Below are 24,349 nucleotides of genomic sequence, written 5' to 3' on the forward strand. Positions count from 1 at the left end.
GGGCTCAATGTGCTCGATCAGCCTACGAAACCTCACATCTTCTACCACAGAGAATGGCTGATCATCTAAGGCAATGAATTCCATCATCTTTTTGTGTAATGATCTTTGCCTTGACACTTTCACTGGGAAACTTCCTGTCTTTTCAAAAACGTCCGCCACAGACGGAGTGCGTGTGCTCGGAGGGGTTTTGCTTTTCTGTGCGTGTTTCTCTCATATTCAGCTTAGCGATCGGGATGTTTGGATTTCAGGTGATAAATTAAACCGGACCTGGAGAAAGTCTTTGCGTTTTGGTTTCTGTTTGCGTCATCACAACACACTGTTTCGCCGTGTTTTTTCAGTGATCAAAGTCTTTCGGCCGAAAATTTTCGGTGGCCGAATATTCGGTGCATCCCTAGTGTATATGTGTGCGTGTGTATGTGTGTGAATGTGGGTGTGTATGTATATGTGAGCGAATGTGTGTGTGTGTGTGTGTGTGTGTGTGTGTGTATGTGTGTGTATATTATATATATATATATACACACACACAGTTGTGTTCAAAATTATTCAACCCCACTGAAATTGATTGTTTTGGTCGGTTTGACATTGATTATGATCATTCAGTCATCCTGCTTACAATTAAATCAAAGAGGCACGTGTAGGTCAGACAAATATAACATAACATTTATAATGAAATAACCACAAATGTCTTTTCTGAGCTCACATCATTATCAGTTTTATTCAACCCCCAAGTGACATTCAATCTTAGTACTTAGTACAACATCCTTTTACAGTTATAACAGCTTTTAAATGTGAAGCATAGCTTGACACAAGTGTCTTGCAGCGATCTACGGGTATCTTCGCCCATTCATCATGGGCAAAAGCCTCCAGTTCAGTCACATTCTTAGGCTTGCGCACTGCAACTGCTTTCTTTAAGTCCCACCAGAGGTTCTCAATCGGATTTAAGTCTGGTGACTGCGATGGCCACTTCAAAATGTTCCAGCCTTTAATCTGCAACCATGCTCTAGTGGACTTGGAGGTATGCTTGGGATCATTGTCCTGTTGAAAGGTCCAACGCCTTCCAAGCCTCAGGTTTGTGACGGACTGCATCACATTGTCATCCAATATCTCCTGGTACTGAAGAGAATTCATGGTACCTTGCACACGCTGAAGCTTCCCAGTACCTGCAGAAGCAAAACAGCCCCAAAGCATGATTGACCCCCCGCCATGCTTCACAGTAGGCAAGGTGTTCTTTTCTTCATAGGCCTTGTTCTTCCTCCTCCAAACATAGCGTTGATCCATGGGCCCAAACAGTTCTAATTTTGTTTCATCAGTCCACAGAACACTATCCCAAAACTTCTGTGGTTTGTCCACATGACTTTTGGCATACTGCAGTCGACTCTTCTTATTCTTTGGGGACAGCAAGGTGCGCCTGGGAGTTCTGGCATGGAGGCCTTCATTACGCAGGGTGCGCCGTATTGTCTGAGCAGAAACTTCAGTACCCACATCTGACAAATCTTTTCTCAGTTCCTCAGCAGTCACACGGGACTTTTCTCCACTCTACGCTTCAGGTAGCGCACAGCAGTCAAGTCAGCATCTTCTTTCTGCCACGACCAGGTAGCGTTTCAACAGTGCCCTTTGCCTTGAATTTGCGAATGATGCTTCCTATGGTGTCTCTTGGTATGTTTAACATCTTTGCAATCTTCTTATAGCCATTGCCCTTCCTGTGAAGAGTAATCACCTGTTCTCTTGTCTTCCTGGACCATTCTCTTGACCTCACCATGTTTGTAACCACACCAGTAAATGTCTAGAAGGAGCTGAGTATCACAGTCATTTTAAAGCTGCCTAATTGGTGCTTATTAGGCTTTATTGCTGCTCCTGATATCCACAGGTGTTTTCAATACCTGATTGAAAACACTTCATTGAACCTCTGTTCTTCAGAGTGGTAGTCTTTAAGGGGTTGAATAATTATGTCAATGAAGAATTCACAAAAGAAACATTTACTACTGTATTACAAAACTAATTGATGTCATTTTAGTTGCATATGGTTCTTTAAGAAGTCCTTGTAGGATTTCATTCTGAATACAATTACAAATGTACACTAAATTCTAAAACCATTTACAGCATTGGGGTTGAATAATTTTGAACACAACTGTATATATATATATATATATATATATATATATATATATATATATATATATATATATATATATATATATGTGTGTGTGTGTGTGTGTGTGTGTTTGGGTGTATGTGCGGGTATGCCTGTGTATGCGTGTGAATGCGAGTATGCTGCTGTATATGGGCATATGTGTGTGAATATGCATGTGTATGTCTGTCAATGTGTGTGTGTGTGTGTGTGTGTGTGTGTGTGTGTGTGTGTGTGTGTGTGAGAGAGAATGTGTGTGTGTGTGAGAGAATGTGTGTGTGTGTGTGTGTGAGAGAATGTGTGTGTGTGTGTGTGTGTGTGTGTGTGTGTGTGTATTAGGAGATATTTGTGTAAACGCGTGTGTAAGAACTGCATACAGCAAAAACTCACCCGACCATGCAGCCAGTCCTCACACACCACACACTGGATCATCTCATCAGCCACCTACACACACACACACACACACACACACACACACAAATGTAGTCACATAATATAACTATGATGATGCAGTTAGTTAACAATGATGACTAAAAATAATAAATAGGAAGAGTTATTACCAATCACATCCTCGTTATCACCTCATCCTCATTATCACCAATCACCTCATCCTCGTTATTACTAATCACATTCTCTATCACTAACCACCTCATCCTATATGATAAAGAGGATGAGGTGATTAGTGATAACGAGGATGAGGTGATTAGTGATAAAGAGATTAGTGATGAAGAGGAGATTAGTGATAGCGAGGATGAGGTGATGAGTGATAAAAGGAGATTAGTGATAAACGAGGATGAGGTGATAACGAGGAGATTAGTGATAAAGAGGATGAGGTGTTTAGTGATAAAGATATTAGTGATTAAGAGGAGATTAGTGATAACGAGGATGAGGTGATTAGTGATAACGAGGATGAGGTGATTAGTGATAAAGATATTAGTGATAAAGAGGAGATTAGTGATAAAGAGGAGATTAGTGATAAAGATATTAGTGATAAAGAGGAGATTAGTGATAAAGGGAGATTAGTGATAAAGGGTGATTAGTGATAAGAGGAGATTAGTGATAAAGGGTGATTAGTGATAAAGGGAGATTAGTGATAAAGAGGTGATTAGTGATAACGAGGATGAGGTGATTAGTGATAACGAGGATGAGGTGATTAGTGATAACGAGGATGAGGTGATTAGTGATAACGAGGATATTAGTGATAAAGAGGAGATTAGTGATAAAGAGGATGAGGAGATTAGTGATAAAGAGGATGAGGTGATTAGTGATAAAGAGGAGATTAGTGATAAAGAGGATGAGGTGATTAGTGATAACGAGGATGAGGTGATTAGTGATAACGAGGATGAGGTGATTAGTGATAAAGAGGATGAGGTGATTAGTGATAAAGAGGAGATTAATGATAAAGAGGATGAGGTGATTAGTGATAAAGAGGATGAGGTGAGTAGTGATAAAGAGGATGAGGTGATTAGTGATAAAGAGGATGAGGTGAGTAGTGATAAAGAGGAGATTAGTGATAAAGAGGATGAGGTGATTAGTGATAACGAGGATGAGGTGATTAGTGATAAAGAGGAGATTTGTGATAAAGAGGAGATTAGTGATAAAGAGGAGATTAGTGATAAAGATATTAGTGATAAAGAGATTAGTGATGAAGAGGAGATTAGTGATAAAGAGATTAGTGATAACGAGGATGAGGTAATTAGTGATAAAGAGGATGAGGTGATTAGTGATAAAGAGGATGAGGTGATTAGTGATAAAGAGGATGAGGAGATTAGTGATAAAGAGGATGAGGTGATTAGTGATAAAGAGGATGAGGTGAGTAGTGATAAAGAGGATGAGGTGATTAGTGATAAAGAGGATGAGGTGATTAGTGATAAAGAGGATGAGGTGATTAGTGATAAAGAGGATGAGGTAATTAGTGATAAAGAGGAGATTAGTGATAAAGAGGATGAGGTGATTAGTGATAAAGAGGATTAGTGATAAAGAGGAGATTAGTGATAAAGAGGATGAGGTGATTAGTGATAAAGAGGAGATTAGTGATAAAGAGATTAGTGATAGAGGATGAGGTGATTAGTGATAAAGAGGATGAGGTGATTAGTGATAAAGAGGATGAGGTGATTAGTGATAAAGAGGATGAGGTGATTAGTGATTAGTGATAAAGAGGATGAGGTGATTAGTGATAAAGAGGATGAGGAGATTAGTGATAAAGAGAATGAGGTGATTAGTGATAAAGAGGATGAGGTGATTAGTGATAAAGAGGATGAGGTGATTAGTGATAAGAGGATGAGGTGATTAGTGATAAAGAGGATGAGGTGATTAGTGATAAAGAGGATGAGGTGATTAGTGATAAAGAGGATGAGGTGATTAGTGATAAAGAGGATGAGGAGATTAGTGATAAAGATATTAGTGATAAAGAGATTAGTGATAAAGAGGATGAGGTGATTAGTGATAAAGAGGATGATGATTAGTGATAAAGAGGATGAGTGATTAGTGATTAGTGATAAGAGGATGAGGTGATTAGTGATAAAGAGGATGAGGTGATTAGTGATAAAGAGGATGAGGAGATTAGTGATAAAGAGGATGAGGTGATTAGTGATAAAGAGGATGAGGTGATTAGTGATAAAGAGGATGAGGTGATTAGTGATAAAGAGGATGAAGTGATTAGTGACGGTCTCACCTCGTCCTCCGGGTCAGGGTAGGGTCTCTCACACGTGCAGTACAGCCCATAGAAATTGTGACTGTATTGATTCCCGCAGTTAGTCTTCTCTTTCTCCTGTGAGACACAGCGAGACGTGACCAACCTCAGTATCCAAATCAACTCAACATCACATGAGGACATTACAGAGATCAGAAAACATTGACTCACTGGGAACAACCTGCACTCCATCTCTCCAAACTTCTCGTTCCCACAGTCACAGCGGAAATTTCTGTGAAGAAGAAAAGATACACTGATTAGGCGAGGAATTGGGGGTTGGGTAGAGAGAGATGTGGGTATATAATTTTATATATATATATATATATATATATATATATATATATATATATATATATATATATATATATATATATATATATATATATATATGTATGAGAGAGAGAGAGAAAGAGAGAGCGAGAAAAAGGGAGAGAAAGAAAGAGAGAGAGAGAGAGACAGACAGGGAGAAAGAAGAGGAAGGGAGAAGGATCGTACTCACCTCTTGGTGTAGAGCTCGAACAGTTCGTGACCTTCATGACACTTGTATGAACAGGCAAGACAGATTCCTGCTGCTTCTCCTCCCTTTGGTGTGCAGGTGTTACAAGCGTAGAGAGCCTGACGCTTCACATACCCCTACATCATCATCATCATCATCATTACATCATCATTACATCATCATCATTACATAATCACCAACATTACATCCCATAATATTCCCCTCATCATCCAATCAGAGCCTGACGCTTCACATACCCCTACATCATCATCATCACCATTACATCCCATAATATCCCCCTCATCATCCAATCAGAGCCTGATGCTTCACATACCCCTACATCATCATCATCATCATCATCATTACATAATCACCATTACATCCCATAATATCCCCCTCATCATCCAATCAGAGCCTGACGCTTCACATACCCCTACATCATCATCATCATCATCATCACCATTACATCCCATAATATCCCCCTCATCATCCAATCAGAGCCTGACACTTCACATACCCCTACATCATCATCATCATCATCATCATCCCATAATATCCTCATCATCCAATCAGAGCCTGACGCTCACATACCCCTACATCATCATCATCATCATCATCACATCCCATAATATCCCCCTCATCATCCAATCAGAGCCTGATGCTTCACATACCCCTACATCATCATCATCATCATCATTACATCATTATCATCATCATCATTACATAATCACCATTACATCCCATAATATTCCCCTCATCCAATCAGAGCCTGACGCTTAACATACCCCTACATCATCACATCATCATCATCACCATCACATCCCATAATATCCCCCTCATCATCCATTCAGAGCCTGATGCTTCACATACCCCTACATCATCATCATCATCATCATCATCACCATTACATCCCATAATATCCCCCTCATCATCCAATCAGAGCCTGATGCTTCACATACCCCTACATCATCATCATCATCATCATCATCATTACATAATCACCATTACATCCCATAATATTCCCTCATCCAATCAGAGCCTGACGCTCACATACCCCTACATCATCATCATCATCATCATCACCATCACATCCCATAATATCCCCTCATCATCCATTCAGAGCCTGATGCTTCACATACCCCTACATCATCATCATCATCATCACCATTACATCCCATAATATCCCCTCATCATCCAATCAGAGCCTGATGCTTCACATACCCCTACATCATCATCATCATCACCACCATTACATCCCATAATATCCCCCTCATCATCCAATCAGAGCCTGATGCTTCACATACCCCTACATCATCATCATCATCATCATCACCACCATTACATCCCATAATATCCCCCTCATCATCCAATCAGAGCCTGACGCTTCACATACCCCTACATCATCATCATCATTACATTCCATATTATGTTGGTTGAGGTGGTGATGGTCTTGTTGGTGTTGGTGTTAGTGATGTTGGTGGTGATTATGTTGGTGGAAGTGGTGATCTTGGTGATAATGATGATGTTTGTAAGGTTGGTGGTGATTATGTTGGTGGAGGTGGTGATGATGTTTGTGATGGTGGTGGTGGTGATGATGTTTGTGATGGTGGTGGTGATGATGTTTGTAAGGTTGGTGGTGATTATGTTGGTGGAGGTGGTGATCTTGGTGATGATGTTTGTGAGGTTGGTGGTGATTTTGTTGGTGGAGGTGGTGATGGTCTTGTTGGTGTTGGTGTTAGTGATGTTGGTGGTGATTATGTTGGTGGAAGTGGTGATCTTGGTGATAATGATGATGTTTGTAAGGTTGGTAGTGATTGTGTTGGTGGAGGTGGTGATGATGTTTGTGATGTTGGTGGAGGTGGTGATGGTCTTGGTGGTGATGTTTATAATGTTGGTGGTGATTATGTTGGTGGAGGTGGTGATCTTGGTGATGATGTTTGTGAGGTTGGTGGTGATTTTGTTGGTGGAGGTGGTGATGGTCTTGTTGGTGTTGGTGTTAGTGATGTTGGTGGTGATTATGTTGGTGGAAGTGGTGATCTTGGTGATAATGATGATGTTTGTAAGGTTGGTAGTGATTGTGTTGGTGGAGGTGGTGATGATGTTTGTGATGTTGGTGGAGGTGGTGATGGTCTTGGTGGTGATGTTTATAATGTTGGTGGTGATTATGTTGGTGGAGGTGGTGATCTTGGTGATGATGTTTGTGAGGTTGGTGGTGATTTTGTTGGTGGAGGTGGTGATGGTCTTGGTGATGTTTGTAAGGTTGGTGGTGATTATGTCGGTGGAGGTGGTGATGAGCTTGATGATGGTGATGTTTGTAAGGTTGGTAGTGATTATGTTGGTGGAGGTGGTGATCTTGGTGATGATGTTTGTGATGTTGGTGGTGATGATGTTTGTGATGTTCGTGGTGATGATGTTTGTGATGTTCATGGTGATCTTGGTGATGATGTTTGTGATGGTGGTGGTGATTATGTTGGTGGAGGTGGTGATCTTGGTGATGATGATGTTTGTGATGTTGGTAGTGATTATGTTGGTGGAGGTGGTGATCTTGGTGATGATGATGTTTGTGATGTTGGTAGTGATTATGTTGGTGGAGGTGGTGATCTTGGTGATTGATGTTTGTGATGTTGGTGGTGATTATGTTGGTGGAGGTGGTGATGATGTTTGTGATGTTGGTGGTGATGTTTGTGATGTTGGTAGTGATTATGTTGGTGGAGGTGGTGATCTTGGTGATCATGATGTTTGTGATGGTGGTGATGATGTTTGTGATGTTGGTGGTGATTAGGTTGGTGGAGGTGGTGATCTTGGTGATCATGATGTTTGTGATGGTGGTGGTGGTGATTTTGGTGATGATGATGTTTGTGATGTTGGTGGTGATGATGTTTGTGATGTTGGTGGTGATTATGTTGGTGGTGATGGTGATGGTCTTGGTGATGTTGGTAGTGATTATGTTGGTGGAGGTGGTGATCTTGGTGATGATGATGTTTGTGATGTTGGTAGTGATTATGTTGGTGGAGGTGGTGATCTTGGTGATGATGATGTTTGTGATGTTGGTAGTGATTATGTTGGTGGAGGTGGTGATCTTGGTGATTGATGTTTGTGATGTTGGTAGTGATTATGTTGTTGGAGGTGGTGATCTTGGTGATGATGATGTTTGTGATGTTGGTGGTGATGATGTTTGTGATGTTGGTGGTGATGATGTTTGTGATGTTGGTGGTGATGATGTTTGTGATGTTGGTGGTGATTAGGTTGGTGGAGGTGGTGATCTTGGTGATCATGATGTTTGTGATGGTGGTGGTGATGATGTTTGTGATGTTGGTGGTGATTAGGTTGGTGGAGGTGGTGATCTTGGTGATCATGATGTTTGTGATGGTGGTGGTGGTGATTTTGGTGATGATGATGTTTGTGATGTTGGTGGTGATGATGTTTGTGATGTTGGTGGTGATTATGTTGGTGGTGATGGTGATGGTCTTGGTGATGTTGGTAGTGATTATGATGGTGTTGTTGATGTTCTTTCCATCCTGGACTAACCCTCCGCCTGTGCATCTCCTCACCTCTGGATATGAACACTTCTCCGAGTCGCTGCCTGCGAGCACAGCCGATGCTTCCTGCTCCAGCTCCTCATCCTCCTCCAGCACGTCCACCAGAGACACGGTTACCTCCTCTCCCTCCGCCGCCATGCTGCTACCAGTGCTAACATACACACATATACACACACACACATACACACACATGCAAACACACACAGTATCACTTCCGCTGCACTTCCGCTTCACCATCTGATGAGGAAAAAAAGACGCGAAATAATTTACAAAAATACAATAAAACCCCATAATTAATATTCACCCACACGAATACCTTTAAAAAACAATTACCTGTTATTATTAATTACAATTATTATTATTATTTAAATATAAAAAAATACTTTACAGCGAACAATTCAACTTCCGTTTCCGGTTTATGCAAATCATCTGCTGGTTTGGCGGGAAAATCGATGTCGGTATTTCGCTGCACATTAATAATTATAATAATGTTGTAGTAGTGAATTAAAATCATGTGGGTTTAAACACATCATCATGTCCTGTTAGTGTTTCTACACCGAATATATACTCTGTTATATCTCTCACTTTATTTACTTCAGCAACAGGAAACAGAGAAACAACAACAGGAAACACAGGGTTACAGACACGTTCACCTGTCCGCCATATTGGAAAGGTCGCAATTTAATGGGAGAACTTGAGCAGATATAGACAGAGGGAAGAAGAAGAAGAACTAGGAGATGAGGGAGAAGGAGAAGTTGGAAATGAGAATGCATAAGAAAAAGCTAAAGATGATGATGAAAAAAAAATATGAAGAAGAGAGGTCTATGTGTGTTTATAATTTAAACTATAAGCTTAGAGATGTTAATTAAACTGAACTAAATTTAAAATGTTTTTCTGGCTTTAAGATAGATGGATGGATGGATGGATGGATGGATGGATGGATTGCTGGATGGATGGATGAATAAATGGATGAATAGATGGATGGATGAATAAATGGATGAATAGATGGATGGATGAATAAATGGATGGATGGATGGGTGAATAAATGGATGGATGGATGGATGAATGGATGGATGGATGGATGGATGGATGGATGGATGGATGGATGAATGGATGGATGGATGAATAAATGGATGGATAGATGGATGGATGGATGGATGAATAAATGGATGGATGGATGGATGGATGAATAGATGGATGAATAGATGGATGGATGGATGGATGAATGGATGGATGGCCTCTATCTTCCACAGCCTTTTATACTCTTTCTCACAGCCTAGGTAACACCTCTCTTTTTCATTTGTTAAAGGTTTCCTTATCCGCCACCATTATCTTCAAACGTTTCTGTACTTTATTTTTGATTTTTTTCTGTATTTTAATGACATAATGGTGGCAATTCCTATCCATCTTCATAAAATAATGATCTAAAGTAAGATGTGATTCAGGACCAGGCCTTCACACATTAATCACTTACTGTAGAGATGCACATTATCATTACTCACTAGCGTTAAAAATACTGATTACAAAAGAAGTAAGAAAGAATCAGTACATAATTTTAATAAGTAAAAGCAATAATATAAAATTAAAATCAGTATTGAACAGTAACAAAGTAAATGTAATTTGTTCCTGTACTCGAATCTGTTCTTCACTTAAGTGTTTACATTCAGGGAGATTTTTACTGTAACTCAAATCTCTTGGGTTTTACTACATATAGTGAAAATCAGTCGTTCCTTTTTATTTACGGGGATAAAAACGTGAAACACGCAGCGAGTCACCAATCAGGATCGAGCGCACGCTCTGTTTTACACGTGTTCTGATCGACGCTCGGTGAATCTACTGATCACCAACATACAGTTCAGCATCAGTTCAACATCAAGCAGAACATTTAGAGAGGAATAAATGATGAAGAAACTCCAGACTCGAACTCGCCACAACACGTGACCTCATTTACACGTTTTTATTAAATAGTTAAAAAAAAGTTTTGTGTTCATGATCATTATAATAGAAATCAATCAGTGTTTGAGTCATTAATATCATTCTATTAATAGATCAGTGTGCTGAGAGTCACATTCGAGTCTTTACAGAGGTGATTAAGTAAAGAGTTTTATCATAAAACAGTTTTATGTATATTTTTTATATATTTGTGTTTTTAATCTGATCCCTTTCCAACATGGCGGCGCCTTTGACAGCTGCGGCGCCTCGAGTTTCACTTCCGCCAGAGGTCAGAGGTCATCATCTGGTCAACAAACATGGCGTGCGCGTTGGCAGGAGAGCTGAAGTGTAAGGATGGAAGAACGAACAGGTTTAAGGTGGAGGCGGAGAACAACCTGAGATCCATCATCGGGGGAGTGAAGAAGCTGAGCGCCGAGATTTCTGTGGTGCTGACGGAGCTCGTGGAGGAGGAGAAGAGCGCGGGGAGCGGACAGCACGTGCGCATGCGCGGTGAGAAACAGGAATACAGTATATGAGTCTGTACTTACAGGAGTGTAAATGTGTGTGTGTGTGTATTAATCAGATATTTATAAATATTATTCATTTATTTAAACTGGATTGTAAAACGCGGTACACAACAGCGCTGATTTCTCACTTCCGGTTCAGCAGCTAATTTTCTCACGTTATATACACACAGGCTCACACACACACACAGGCACACACACACACACAGGCACACACAGGCACATAAAGGCACAAACAAGCACACAAAGGCACAGGCACACACACAGACACACACAGGCAGGCACGCACGCACGCACGGACACACGCATACACCCACACACAGGCACATAAAGGCACACACAAGCACACAAAGGCACAGGCACACACACACGCACGCACAGAGGCATGCACAGACAAACACGGGCACAGACACCCATGGACACACACACAGGCACACACAGGCACGCACGGACACACACAGACACACAGACACCCACACACAGGCACGCACGGACACACACAGACACCCACACACAGGCACGCACGCACGGACACACACACATACACCTACACACAGGCACGCACGGACACACGCACGTACACCCACACACAGGCACGCACGTACACCCACACACAGGCACGCACGTACACCCACACACGGACACCCACACACAGGCACGCACGTACACCCACACACGGACACCCACACACAGGCACGTACACCCACACACGGACACCCACACACAGGCACGCACGCGCACGGACACACGCACGGACACGCACATACACCCACAGGCACGCACACACACACGCACGCATACACCCACACGGACACCCACACACAGGCACGCGCACGGACACACACGGACACCCACACACGCACGCACGCGCACGGACACACACACACCCACACACAGGCACGCACGGACACACACGTACACCCACACACAGGCACGCACGTACACCCACACACAGGCACGCACGTACACCCACACACAGGCACGCACGTACACCCACACGGACACCACACACAGGCACGCACGCGGACACACACGGACACCACACACAGGCACGCACGCACACGGACACACATACACCCACACACAGGCACGCACGGACACACATACACCCACACACAGGCACGGACACACATACACCCACACAGGCACACACGGACACACACACACACACCCACACCCACACACACACAGGCACGCACGCGTACACCCACACACAGGCACGCACGTACCCACACACAGGCACGCGCACGCACGCACGGACACACACGGACACCCACACACAGGCACGGACACACACACGCACGGACACCCACACACACGCACGCACGCGCACGGACACGCACGTACACCACACACAGGCACGCACGTACACCCACACACAGGCACGCACGTACACCCACACAGGCACGCACGCACGGACACACACGGACACCCACACACAGGCACGCACGGACACACACATACACCCACACAGGCACGCACGGACACACACACCCACACACACAGGCACGCACGGACACACATACACCCACACACACACACGCACGGACACACACACATACACCTACACACAGGCACACGCACGCACGCGGACACACACACACACACACACACGCCCACACAGGCACGCACGCACGCCACACACAGGCACGCACGCACGCACGCCACACACAGGCACGCACGCACGCACACCCACACACAGGGACGCACGTACACCCACACAGGGACGCACGTACACCCACACAGGCACGCACACCCACACACAGGCACGCACGCATACACCCACACGCACGCACGCACGCACACGGACACACATACACCCACACACACAGGCACGCACGCACGCACGGACACACACACACACACGCACGCACGCACGCACGGACACACACATACCCACACACAGGCACGGACACACACATACACCCACACACAGGCACGCACGCACGGACACACGGACACACACATACACCCACACACAGGCACGCACGCACGGACACACGGACACACATACACCACACAGGCACGCACGCACGCACGGACACACACATACACCCACACACAGGCACGCACGCACGCACGGACACACACATACACCCACACACAGGCACGCACGCACGGACACACACATACACCCACACGCACGCATGCACGGACACACACATACACCCACACGCACGCATGCACGGACACACACATACACCCACACACAGGCACGCACGCACGCACGCACGGACACACACAGGCACGCACGCACGGACACACACATACACGCACGCACGCACGGACACACACAGGCACGCACGCACGGACACACACATACACCCACACACAGGCACGCACGCACGGACACGCACATACACCCGCACACAGGCACGCACGCACGCACGGACACACTTATAATCTTATACTCCAGTAATCATGTTAGTTCTCACTCTCCAGTGTTCTGTATTGTTGAAAGATTTATGATCACACTCTTGATGTCACCCAGATGAGGATGGGTTCCCCTTTTGAGTCTGGTTCCTCTCAAGGTTTCTTCCTCATAACATCTAAGGGAGTTTTTCCCTGCCACAGTCGCCACGGCTTGCTCATCAGGGATAAACACACACCATTCACCATCACTGTTAATTTCTGTAAAGCTGCTTTGAGACAATGTCTGTTGTGAAAAGTGCTATACAAATAAACTTGACTTGACTTGACTTGACACACACATACACCCACACACAGGCACGCACGCACAGACACACACATACACCCACACACAGGCACACACGGACAGGCACGCACGGACACACACAGGCACGCGGACACACACACATTCCCACACACAGGCACGGACGGGGACACACGCATTCCCACACACAGGCACGCACGGGGACACACGCACATTCCCACACACAGGCACGCACGGACACACACATTCCCACACACAGGCACGCACGGACACACACATTCCCACACACAGGCACGCACGAACACACAGACATTCCCACACACAGGCACGCACGGACACAGACATTCCCACACACAGGCACGCACGGACACACGCATTCCCACACAGGCACGCACGGACACACGCATTCCACACACAGGCACACGGACACACGCATTCCCACACACAGGCACGCACGGACACACGCATTCCCACACACAGGCACGCACGGACACACGCACATTCCCACACACAGGCACGCACGAACACACGCACATTCCCACACACAGGCACGCACGAACACACACACATTCCCACACACAGGCACGCACGAACACACACACATTCCCACACACAGGCACGGACGGGGACACACGCATTCCCACACACAGGCACGGACGGGACACACGATTCCCACACACAGGCACGGACGGGGACACACGCATTCCCACACACAGGCACGGACGGGGACACACGCATTCCCACACACAGGCACGGACGGGGACACACGCATTCCCACACACAGGCACGGACGGGGACACACGCATTCCCACACACAGGCACGGACGGGACACACGATTCCCACACACAGGCACGGACGGGACACACGCATTCCCACACACAGGCACGGACGGGGACACACGCATTCCCACACACAGGCACGGACGGGGACACACGCATTCTCCCACACACAGGCACGGACGGACACACGCATTCTCCCACACACAGGCACGGACGGGGACACGCATTCCCACACACAGGCACGAACGGGGACACGCATTCTCCCACACACAGGCACGAACGGACACACGCATTCTCCCACACACAGGCACGAACGGACACACGCATTCTCCCACACACAGGCACGGACACACACATTCACCCACACACAGGCACGCACGGACACGCATTCTCCACACACAGGCACGCACGGACACACGCATTCCCACACACAGGCACGCACGGACACACATACACCCACACACACGGACACACACATACACCCACACACACGCACGGACACACACACACAGGCACGCACGGACACACATTCACCCACACACAGGCACGCACGGACACACACAGGCACGCACGGACACACACATGCATGGGCACGCACGGACACACACACGGGCACGCACGGACACACACAGGCACACACACACACAGGCACAGGCACGCACACACATGCATGGAGGAATGCACGGACACGCGCACACACGGGGACACACACAGGCACAGAAACGCACACACATGCACGGACACACACAGGCACGCACGGACACACACACACACACACACACACACACACACACGCACGGACACACACACACACACACACACGAGCACGCAAGGACACACACAGGCACGCCCGGATGCACACAGGCACGCACGCACGCACGCACACACAGGCACGCACAGACGGAGACACACACACAGACACACACAGACACACACACACACACCTGCATCCGTTCCTGGCAACTCATTTGCATATCAAAGCGAGCTGTCACAACATTTCCTCGAATATCATTATAATGAATTTCCCCTCTCACTCCATCATCCGCATACTTCATCTGATTGAACCTGTTAGCGTTCACCACAGCGTTTATGACTCGCAGCTGAAATGCCCTACCCAATTTTAAATGTTATCATTTCCTGGTGAAGGTGTGCTGTATCCACAATTTCAACATCTTTCAAAAGAAGACAATGTGAGCTTTACAGTTTATTATTTATAGTGGATATTACTTAAAAAGATCATAAGTTACAGAAAGTTATAGATGATGAAATACCGTAAAAAAAAGATCCTGAATTAAAGTTTTTTTTTTCTCATATATAAATACATGAAATCAGTCCTGGAGCAATCCAGAACAGTACTGGGTTAAACGCCACATGTCTCAATGAAGATTTTCATAAAAAACAAGATTCCTACAAACATTTATCTGAGACTATGTCTGATCCTTTTCTCCTCACACTGTTTGAGAGACACCTGCTAAACTCTGCTAAAGGTGTTCATTCATACTCTCTTCATACAGTCTGCATAGAAATGAACTGCTGACCAGTAAAGACTTTTGTTCTACATGTTTGTATATTGATATTAATACCGTCATCTTTCCTAATAAACCGGGATTAGCAGCAGTGGATGTGTTTGTGACTCGTTATTACATTATTAATGTAAGTAGTGCGGTTTTTTATGCATGTTGTTGTTGTTGTGTACTGCTCACACAAATTCAGCAAATACATTCGTTATACGTTTTCCATTGAAAAACAGAGATCTGAAATCGCTGCTTGAGACTTAGAGCTTTAGAATGATGTATAGTGAGTCATGGTTCCTCTTCTCCCTGTTTATTTAATCTACTGCTAAACATTAACACCTGAGAACACTGGGATATCGGACGCGCTGACGCGGCGCTGACGCGGCGCTGAAGACTAAGAGGTTAAAGAAGTAAAAGATGAAAGGAGTGAAACGGAAACATAATAATGTGTGAGATGTTAGAACTCTTTCTCTCTTTTTTCCTCCTCAGATGAAGAGGTAGAAGAAGACGACGAGGATGTGGATGGTGATGAGAATGGTGAAGATGCTCCTACAGAAACCTGTGCAGATAAACTAAAGTCTGAACCTCCAGCCAAACGTCCGAAGAGCATCACACCGTCCTGAACACCAGCACCACTCTGTCTGAACCCTCAACAAACCCAGGAGGATCTCCTCTAAATAAACCCAGGAGGATTTCCTCTAAATAAACCCAGGAGGATCTCCTCATCTCCTCTAAATAAAGCCAGGAGGATCCCCCTCATCTTCTCATAATAAAGCCAGGAGGATCCCCCTCATCTTCTCATAATAAACCCAGGAGGATCTCCTCATCTTCTCCTAATAAACCCAGGAGGATCCCCCTCATCTTCTCATAATAAATTCAGGAGGATCTCCTCATCTTCTCCTAATAAACCCAGGAGGATCTCCTCATGATTAATAACTCATAAATACTGTGAGTGAGCAAAAAGTGAAATAAATAAATAAATAAATAAATAAATGAATAAATAAATAAACAAACATTATTGGAACCATTTTTTCTGTAAATATTTTAAGGTGGATTAAAATATATATTTTTAATAAAGTGATTTAAATAAGAAGAAATGTGAAGATTATTTTTTTACTCAAAACATTTCTTACTTTCTTTTTTTAAATGAATTTATTTTTGATTAAAAATCAGGGAAGGCAACAGTTCAGTCACTGGACATAAACATCAGTTCATTCGAGTTCCATCATAAAATCCCTGCAGGAGTCACACAGAACTGACGACACACTCGACATGTCATTTACCCGAAATAAATCAAGTGTTTTATTCTCTCTCTCTCTCTCTTTATCCCAATTTCTCTTCTCCTTCATCTCTCCATCCCTCTTTCTCTCTACTGCTGCTGATTGGCACAAACATAACCAAGAACTTTATCCATGTTTAAATGATGATGATGATGTGATCTTATGATTATTATAGCAATACTTAATAATAATAATTCTACAGTCCTGATTGGAAAATGAAGAAAATTAAGTTGATTAGTGAGGAGAGTGTGTTGAGAAGATGGAGGGAGTATTTTGAGCAGCTGATGAACGAGGAAAATAAGAAAGAGAGAAGGTTGGATGGTGTGGAGATGGTGAAGCAGGAAGTGGATAGGATTAGTATGGAAGAAGTGAGCGCAGTGATAAAGAGGATGAAAAGTGGAAAGTCAGTTGGACCAGATGACATACCAGTAGAAGCGTGGAGATGTTTTTTTACCAGGTTGATTAACAGGATTTTGGAAGGTGAGAAGATGCCTGAGGAATGGAGAAGGAGTGTGCTGTACTGATCTTTAAGCATAAGGAAGATGTGCAGACCTGCAGGAACTACAGGGGAATTAAGTTGATCAGTCACACCATGAAGTTATGGGAAAGAGTAGTGGAAGCCAGGCTGAGAGAAGAGGTGACCATCTGTGAGCAACAGTATGGTTTCATGCCGAGGAAGAGCACCATAGACGCATTATTTGCTTTGAGAATGTTGATGGAGAAGTATAGAGAAGGTCAGAAGGAGTCGCTTTGTGTGTTTGTGGATTTAGAGAAAGCGTATGACAGGGTGGAGAGAGGAGTTGTGGTATGAGGAGGTCTGGTGTGTCAGAGAAGTATTTTCCACCAGTGTGTTGATGTGACAGGTCTCTCCACTGGCGTCCCGTTGATATTTGGTGGTTGGTATGACCGACCGCTTCATGCTGAAGTCCACTATCAACTCCTTAGTCTTGCTGACATTCAGAAGAAGATTGTTCTGGCACCATCTCTCCAGGTTTTTAATCTCCTGTAGGTAGGCTGTCTCGTAGTTGTTGGAGATCAGGCCCACCACAACAGTGTCGTCAGAAAACTTGATGATGGTGGTGAAGTTGGAGGTGGCCACACAGTCATGTGTGTACAGTGAGTACAGCAGGGGGCTCAGAACACAGCCCTGGGGGGCTCAAGTGCTGATGGTGTGGGTGGATGAGGTGTGCTTGACCACCCTTTCGGCTTGTGGTCTGTCTGTCAGGAAGTTGGAGATCCATTGACACAGCGGCAGGCTGAGTCCCAGGACCTCCAACTTAGAGGTGAGCGTGGAGGGAATTTTTGCAAACCTAATTTTTTGTTTAATTTCCTTATTCTTTGGTCCAGTTGGCCTATTGTTGTGTGAGGAAGATGAGCAGTCCAGGGTAGAGGGTCCAGTGTGTCTGCAGGCTATTTGTTGGTACCCCAAATAATGAAGACTACAGCAGGGGGCAGATGTTTCTCTTATAAAGCCCCACAGATATGGAACAACCTTCCAATCAGTGTTCAGGTCTCAGACACAGTCTCAGTGTTCAAGTCGAGGTTGAACACATATTTATTTAGTGGAGTCTTTAGTCAGTAGGTGTTTGTGAGGTAAAGAAGCAGATCTGGAGGGATCATGGATATAGAATGTTTGGTGAACTGGTATATTTGTATGCTGTCGTCCCCTCACTCTCACACGTTCACTCAGGTTTGTTGACGGTGGTGTGGTGGGTCGTCTCTTATCCCAGAGATCCCTCATGTCTGTGTTACCTTCTGGTTCTCCCTTTTACTTCTGCTGCCATAGCGAGTCTTGCCGGAGTCCAAACTGCACAGTGACATTAACTTTCATACAACAATAAGGACACTTAATAATCCATATCCTTCTCTTCCTGTCACCCTCTTCTCTCTCTCTCTCTCCTTCCCCCCCCTCTCTCTCACACTCGGTTGAGTTAAACATGCTCCTGAGGTTCCAGTGACCACTGTTCCTGCCCCTCTTCCCTCCGCGGATCTTCCCACTTCGTCCAGGCCTGCCTCTGGATAGTGTTCTCTTCTCTTTATCACCACATTATCTGTGTAAAGCTGCTTTGAGACAACGTTCATTGTTAAAAGTGCAATACAAATAAAAATGAATTGAAATTGAAGAGTATCTGTGAGAGTGAAAGGGAAAGTTTATAGGACTGTGGTGAGACCTGAGATGATGTATGGATTAGAGACAGTGGCATTTAGCAAAAGACAGGAGGTGGAGCTGGAGGTAGCAGAGCTGAAGATGTTGAGGTTTTTGTTGGGAGCTACGAGGATGGACAGGATTAGAAATGAGTTTATTAGAGGGACAGCGCATGAAGGACGTTTTGGAGACAAGGTGAGGGAGGTGAGATTGAGATGGTTTGGACATGTGCAGAGGAGGGACATGGGGTATATCAGTAGGAGGATGGAGACACCAGGAAGGAGGAAAAGAGGAAGACCAAGGTGGAGGTTTATGGATGTGGTGAGGGAAGACATGCAGGTGGTTGATGTGAAAGAGGCAGATGTAGAGGACAGGGGGGTATGAAGACGGATGATCCGCTGTGGCGCCCCCTAATGGGAGCAGCCGAAAGATGAAGAAAATAAAATCTTTACATAAAATATTTACATCTTTAGTCAAAAAAAGAAAATAATTTTTATAAAATATTTAGATTTCTCATTTTTTACATGTTTATGTAATAGATTGTTTTAGAAATTATTAATTAGAATCAATATATTTTTTTACATAAGATTTACGTTCGATTTATTTCTTGAAAATCATCATCATCATCATCATGGTTTTAGAGAATAGATTTATTTCCAGAAGAAGATAAAGGTAGAAAGATGTACAGAAAGCTGTAGGGAGAAGAAATCATAGAAATCGTCACTCGTTCCGTGTTTTTTATTGGTCCGGTGAACGAGCAACGCCGAAGCCCCGCCCACATCACGTGTCGATGAGCTGGAACCTGCTGATCTGATTGGAGGCCTTGGGGAAGGAGGCATGTCTGTTACAGTGAAGGGCGAGGCAGATGGGCAGGATGCAGTAGCCCACGGTTTTGGGGTCAGTTCTGGTGCAGGAGTAGAGGAAGAAGAAGACCTGCAGGTACAGGAGGAGGAAGATGGAGGCCCTGAACCATAAGGGGAGCAGGAGGAGCCGAGACTTCACGCTCTGCATCCAGGAGGATGGAGGGGTGGAGTCTACAGGTGCGTAGTCTGCAGGTGCGTAGTCTGCAGGTGCGTAGTCTGCAGGTGCGGGAGGGGGGGTCCCAGAGCTCTTCTCCACGTGGTCCAGCGCCAGACGGTTGTATGTCTGATTGATTTCGAACATGTAATAAAGTGCAGCGAGGCTAAGCAGCAGGTACGCGACCACTCCGATCCATCCCATCCTCTGACGAAAGTTCATCATTTTCCATGCTCCTGTCTCAAACACCAGCAACAACAATGACACCGATTAGTTCTTCAGCAGTAAACATCATCATCATCATCATCATCATCATCTACATTAATAACGAGGGCTGAAACGATTCCTTGAGTTTTTCAGTTACAATCAAATTATTTGCCTTAATGCTTTGTTTGGTCCATTTAACTTTACACGGAGTACTGCATTTCCTCACGGACCATTATTACCGACGCACCACCCGCTATACTCTGGAGCACTCTGGACAGGGACATAAAAGATGTGGGAGTATCTCCTCATCTCCTCTAAATAAACCCAGGAGGATCTCCTCATGATTAATAACTCATGAATACTCTGAGTGAGCAAAAAGTTAAATAAATTAATAAATAAACATTACTGGAAACATTTTTTCTGTAAATATTTTAAGATTAATTAAAATATATTTTTAATAAAGTGATTTAATAAGAAGAAATGTGAAGATTATTTTTTTACCCAAAACATTTTCTTTTTCTCACATCTGATGATGATGATGATGATGATGATGATGATGATGTGATAAATAATATAAATAAATGGTTTACTGCTAAAAGCTTAAATTTGTGCCCCCTTGATGATGTATTTTTATTGTTTTATTAATGTACTTATTTTTATAATTATCAGGGGAAAAAATATGTATTTAGAAGACAAACAAAGCAAAAGAGAATTTTCTTCTGCAAAACTGATCGAATTGAATCAGGTTACTGAGCAACTAAATTGGGATCAACAGAGTGATGAGAAAAGTAGGCAGGAGTACAAGGAGATGCAGCAGCAGGTAAAGAGGGATGTGGCGAAAGCCAAGGAAAAGGCATATGAGGAGCTGTATGAGAGTTTGGACACTAAAGAAGGAGAAAAGGATTTGTAGCGATTGGCCAGACAGAGGAACCGAGCTGGGAAGGATGTGCTGCAAGTTAGAGCCATAAAGTATGGAGAGGGAAATGTGTTGACTAGTAAGGAGAGTGTGTTGAGAAGATGGAGGGAGTATTTTGAGGAGCTGATGAATGAGGAAAATAAGAGAGAGAGAAGGTTGAATGGTGTGGAGATGGTGAAGCAGGAAGTGGATAGAATTAGTAAGGAGACAGTGAGAGCAGCGATTAAGATGGATGAAGAGTGGAAAATCTGTAGGACCAGATGACTTACCGGTAGAAGCATGGAGATATTTAGGAGAGATGCAGTGGAGTTTTTATCCAGATGGATTAATAAGATTTTGGAAGGTGAGATGATGCCTGAGGAATAGAGAAGGAATGTGCTGGTACCGGTTTTTAATAATAGAGGAGATGTGCAGACCTGCAGTAACTACAGGGGAATAAAGTTAATCAAGTCACACCATGAAATTATGTTGTGATATTGTATGAGGAAGTCAGGTGTGTCAGAAAAGTATGTGGTGGTGCAGGACATGTATGAGGAAAGTGTGACAGCAGTGAAGTTTGCAGTAGGAACGACAGACTGGTTCAAGGTGGAGGTGGAACTGCATTAAGGATTCAAATTGTTTATTCTAAAAAAAGGAATAGAACATAAGGATAAAAAATAGTATAAAGTATAGAAAATATTTATATATATACATGATTCTAGATGGGGATGGATGCGTATGGTAGATTGACAGTACAAATAAAAGTGATTTAGTGATTGTTCTTAAAGTGTCCATGTGCACTGTGGTAGTATAAAGTGACACTGCGCAGTTCAGAGTTTAAGTGACAGTCCAGAGTTAAGGTGTCATAATAGTGCAAAAAAAGCTGTGCAGAAATAAAGTGAAGATGGAGAGAGAGGTCCAGTTTTAGATCCTGAGTGTTTCCCGGTTTAAACTCTGAATGGCCTGTGGGAAGAAGCTCCTCCTCATTCTCTCTGTTTTTGCTTTCAAGGAGCCGAAACACTTCCTTGAACGCAACAGAGAAAAGAGTACATTGTTGGGATTGCTGGGATCCTTCACAATCTTGCTTGCCCTGGTCCAGCACCGCGTGATGTAGATGTCCTGCAGTTTAGAGAGCTTGGTGTGGATGGTAGTTCAGCTGAACGCATCACCCTCTGGAGGTCTCATCTGTCCCGCATGGTGCTGTTCCGGAACCAGGAAGTGATTCTACTCGTAAGAACGCTCTCAATGGTGCAAGTGTAAAAGGTCCTTAGCTTGTTGTAAATCAGGCCCACCACAACAACAAAGTAAGCAAACTTGATGATGGTGGTGGAGTTTGAAGTGGCCACACCGTAATGTGTGTACAGTGAGTACAGCAGGGGGCTCAAAACACAACTCTGAAGAGCTCCAGTGCTGAGGGTGGATGAGGTGTGTTTGCCCACCCCTATGGCTTGTGGTCTGTCTGTCAGGAAGTTGGAGATCCATTGACACAACGGCAGGCTGAGTCACAGGACCGCCAACTTAGAGGTGAGCGTGAAGGGAATTATGGTGTTGAACGCTGAACTGTAGTCCACAAACAGCATTTTTGCATAATTCCTCAGTAGAGCTGTTCTGCTCGGTACGTAAACTGTAGAGGATCCAGTGTGTCTGGTAGTGATGCAGGGATGAAGTCTCTGACCAGTCATTCAAAGCAGAATGTGTGTAATCAGTCAAAAATTGGACGCTGGCCTTCACTGGAGGGGTGAAGTCACGACCAGGAAGTATAAAACGCATATGGAGTGAGGCAGCTACAGCTTCGTAAGGGAGAAGGAAGTGCTGCAGGGACGCCGGAGGTGTGGCATAGAGACGCAGCGTCTCATTCCCTCAGGGAACTAGGGTTACATACATAACCTAGAGACGTTTTCTCTTCAGGAACTAGAGCTGCATCAAAACGCTTTGGGAATGAGTGTTTAATAATGCCACACTGACCAGTCCCTGCCTAGTGTGTATCTGTCAAACACAGCTAGAGGAGGACAGAGGGGCCAGGAGTGGCACTGTGGTCCAGGTTATAGAATCGCACAAAGGTCAGTGGGTCAGTACATATGTCTTGGAGGGGAACGCCAGAGGACCAAGCTTTTGAGGCAGCCACACTCCGGGTGGAGTGAGCTTTGACCCCGAAAGGAGCAGGGAAACCAGAGGACTTATAAGATGATGTCATGGCATCAACAATCCATCTGCTCAGAGTCTGCTTATTAGCAGGAAGGCCTCTCCTGGAGGGCCATAGCAGATGAGCAGCAGACGAGATAGAATGCCTGTAATCTTACAGGTCATGAACGTGGTCTGATGGAAAGGTGCCTTCAAGATGCCTCAGCTAGAGGCTTGAAGGGGGGGCTAAGACAGAGCCCCCCAAAACGACGCCAAGGTCCCATACAGGCACTCTAGATCGTACCGGGGGCCTCAGCCCTGTCCCTGGAGGAAATCCAGCACTGAGCCAACTGGGCAGTGGACTGGATCCAGCTGGTGGTGCTCACACCACGAGCAGAACAGAT

At 44.7% G+C, this 24,349-nt stretch overlaps 3 protein-coding genes across 4 annotated transcripts in view; 1 reads left to right on the forward strand and 2 right to left on the reverse strand.

The window, feature by feature from the left end:
- The window catches only part of ubr7 (ubiquitin protein ligase E3 component n-recognin 7), a 15,316-nt gene extending 6,245 nt beyond the window's left edge, over positions 1–9,071 (reverse strand). Inside the window, exons 1-5 of the mRNA XM_046836869.1 lie at positions 8,868–9,071; positions 5,320–5,453; positions 4,992–5,052; positions 4,803–4,898; positions 2,519–2,572 (exon numbers count right to left, since the gene is read on the reverse strand). Coding sequence (XP_046692825.1) covers positions 2,519–2,572; positions 4,803–4,898; positions 4,992–5,052; positions 5,320–5,453; positions 8,868–9,047 — 525 coding nt within the window. The 5' untranslated portion in view covers positions 9,048–9,071. The remainder of the gene's footprint in view (positions 1–2,518; positions 2,573–4,802; positions 4,899–4,991; positions 5,053–5,319; positions 5,454–8,867) is intronic.
- Positions 9,072–11,064: 1,993 nt separating this feature from the next.
- si:dkeyp-55f12.3 (uncharacterized protein LOC568418 homolog) lies at positions 11,065–17,292 on the forward strand. The gene is made up of 2 exons (XM_046836872.1): positions 11,065–11,297; positions 16,769–17,292. The coding sequence occupies exons 1-2, from the start codon at positions 11,105–11,107 to the stop codon at positions 16,900–16,902; spliced, it is 327 nt and encodes a 108-aa protein (XP_046692828.1). The 5' UTR covers positions 11,065–11,104; the 3' UTR covers positions 16,903–17,292.
- A 2,856-nt stretch (positions 17,293–20,148) lies between these two features.
- LOC124377404 (transmembrane protein 251-like) lies at positions 20,149–22,169 on the reverse strand. 2 transcript variants are annotated; one of them, XM_046836870.1, is made up of 2 exons: positions 22,115–22,169; positions 20,149–20,962 (listed from the first exon to the last, which is right to left on the reverse strand). In XM_046836870.1, the coding sequence occupies exons 1-2, from the start codon at positions 22,124–22,126 to the stop codon at positions 20,486–20,488; spliced, it is 489 nt and encodes a 162-aa protein (XP_046692826.1). In that variant the 5' UTR covers positions 22,127–22,169; the 3' UTR covers positions 20,149–20,485. The 2 variants fall into 2 exon arrangements, with proteins under 2 accessions (XP_046692826.1, XP_046692827.1); XM_046836871.1 differs by having other exon boundaries at positions 20,149–20,958; positions 22,115–22,168.
- Between the last annotated feature and the right edge of the window lie 2,180 nt (positions 22,170–24,349).

This window comes from Silurus meridionalis, chromosome 23 (assembly GCF_014805685.1).
Source record: "Silurus meridionalis isolate SWU-2019-XX chromosome 23, ASM1480568v1, whole genome shotgun sequence".
NCBI classification, from domain to species: domain Eukaryota; kingdom Metazoa; phylum Chordata; class Actinopteri; order Siluriformes; family Siluridae; genus Silurus; species Silurus meridionalis.

What these genes read in the sequence shown, in the direction of transcription:
- si:dkeyp-55f12.3 (XM_046836872.1), top strand. Translation starts at nt 11,105, where the DNA reads ATGGCGTGCGCGTTGGCAGGAGAGCTGAAGTGTAAGGATGGAAGAACG. An exon ending in ACAGCACGTGCGCATGCGCG is followed by an intron (nt 11,298 to 16,768) that starts GTGAGAAACAGG and finishes TTTCCTCCTCAG; the next exon opens with ATGAAGAGGTAGAAGAAGAC.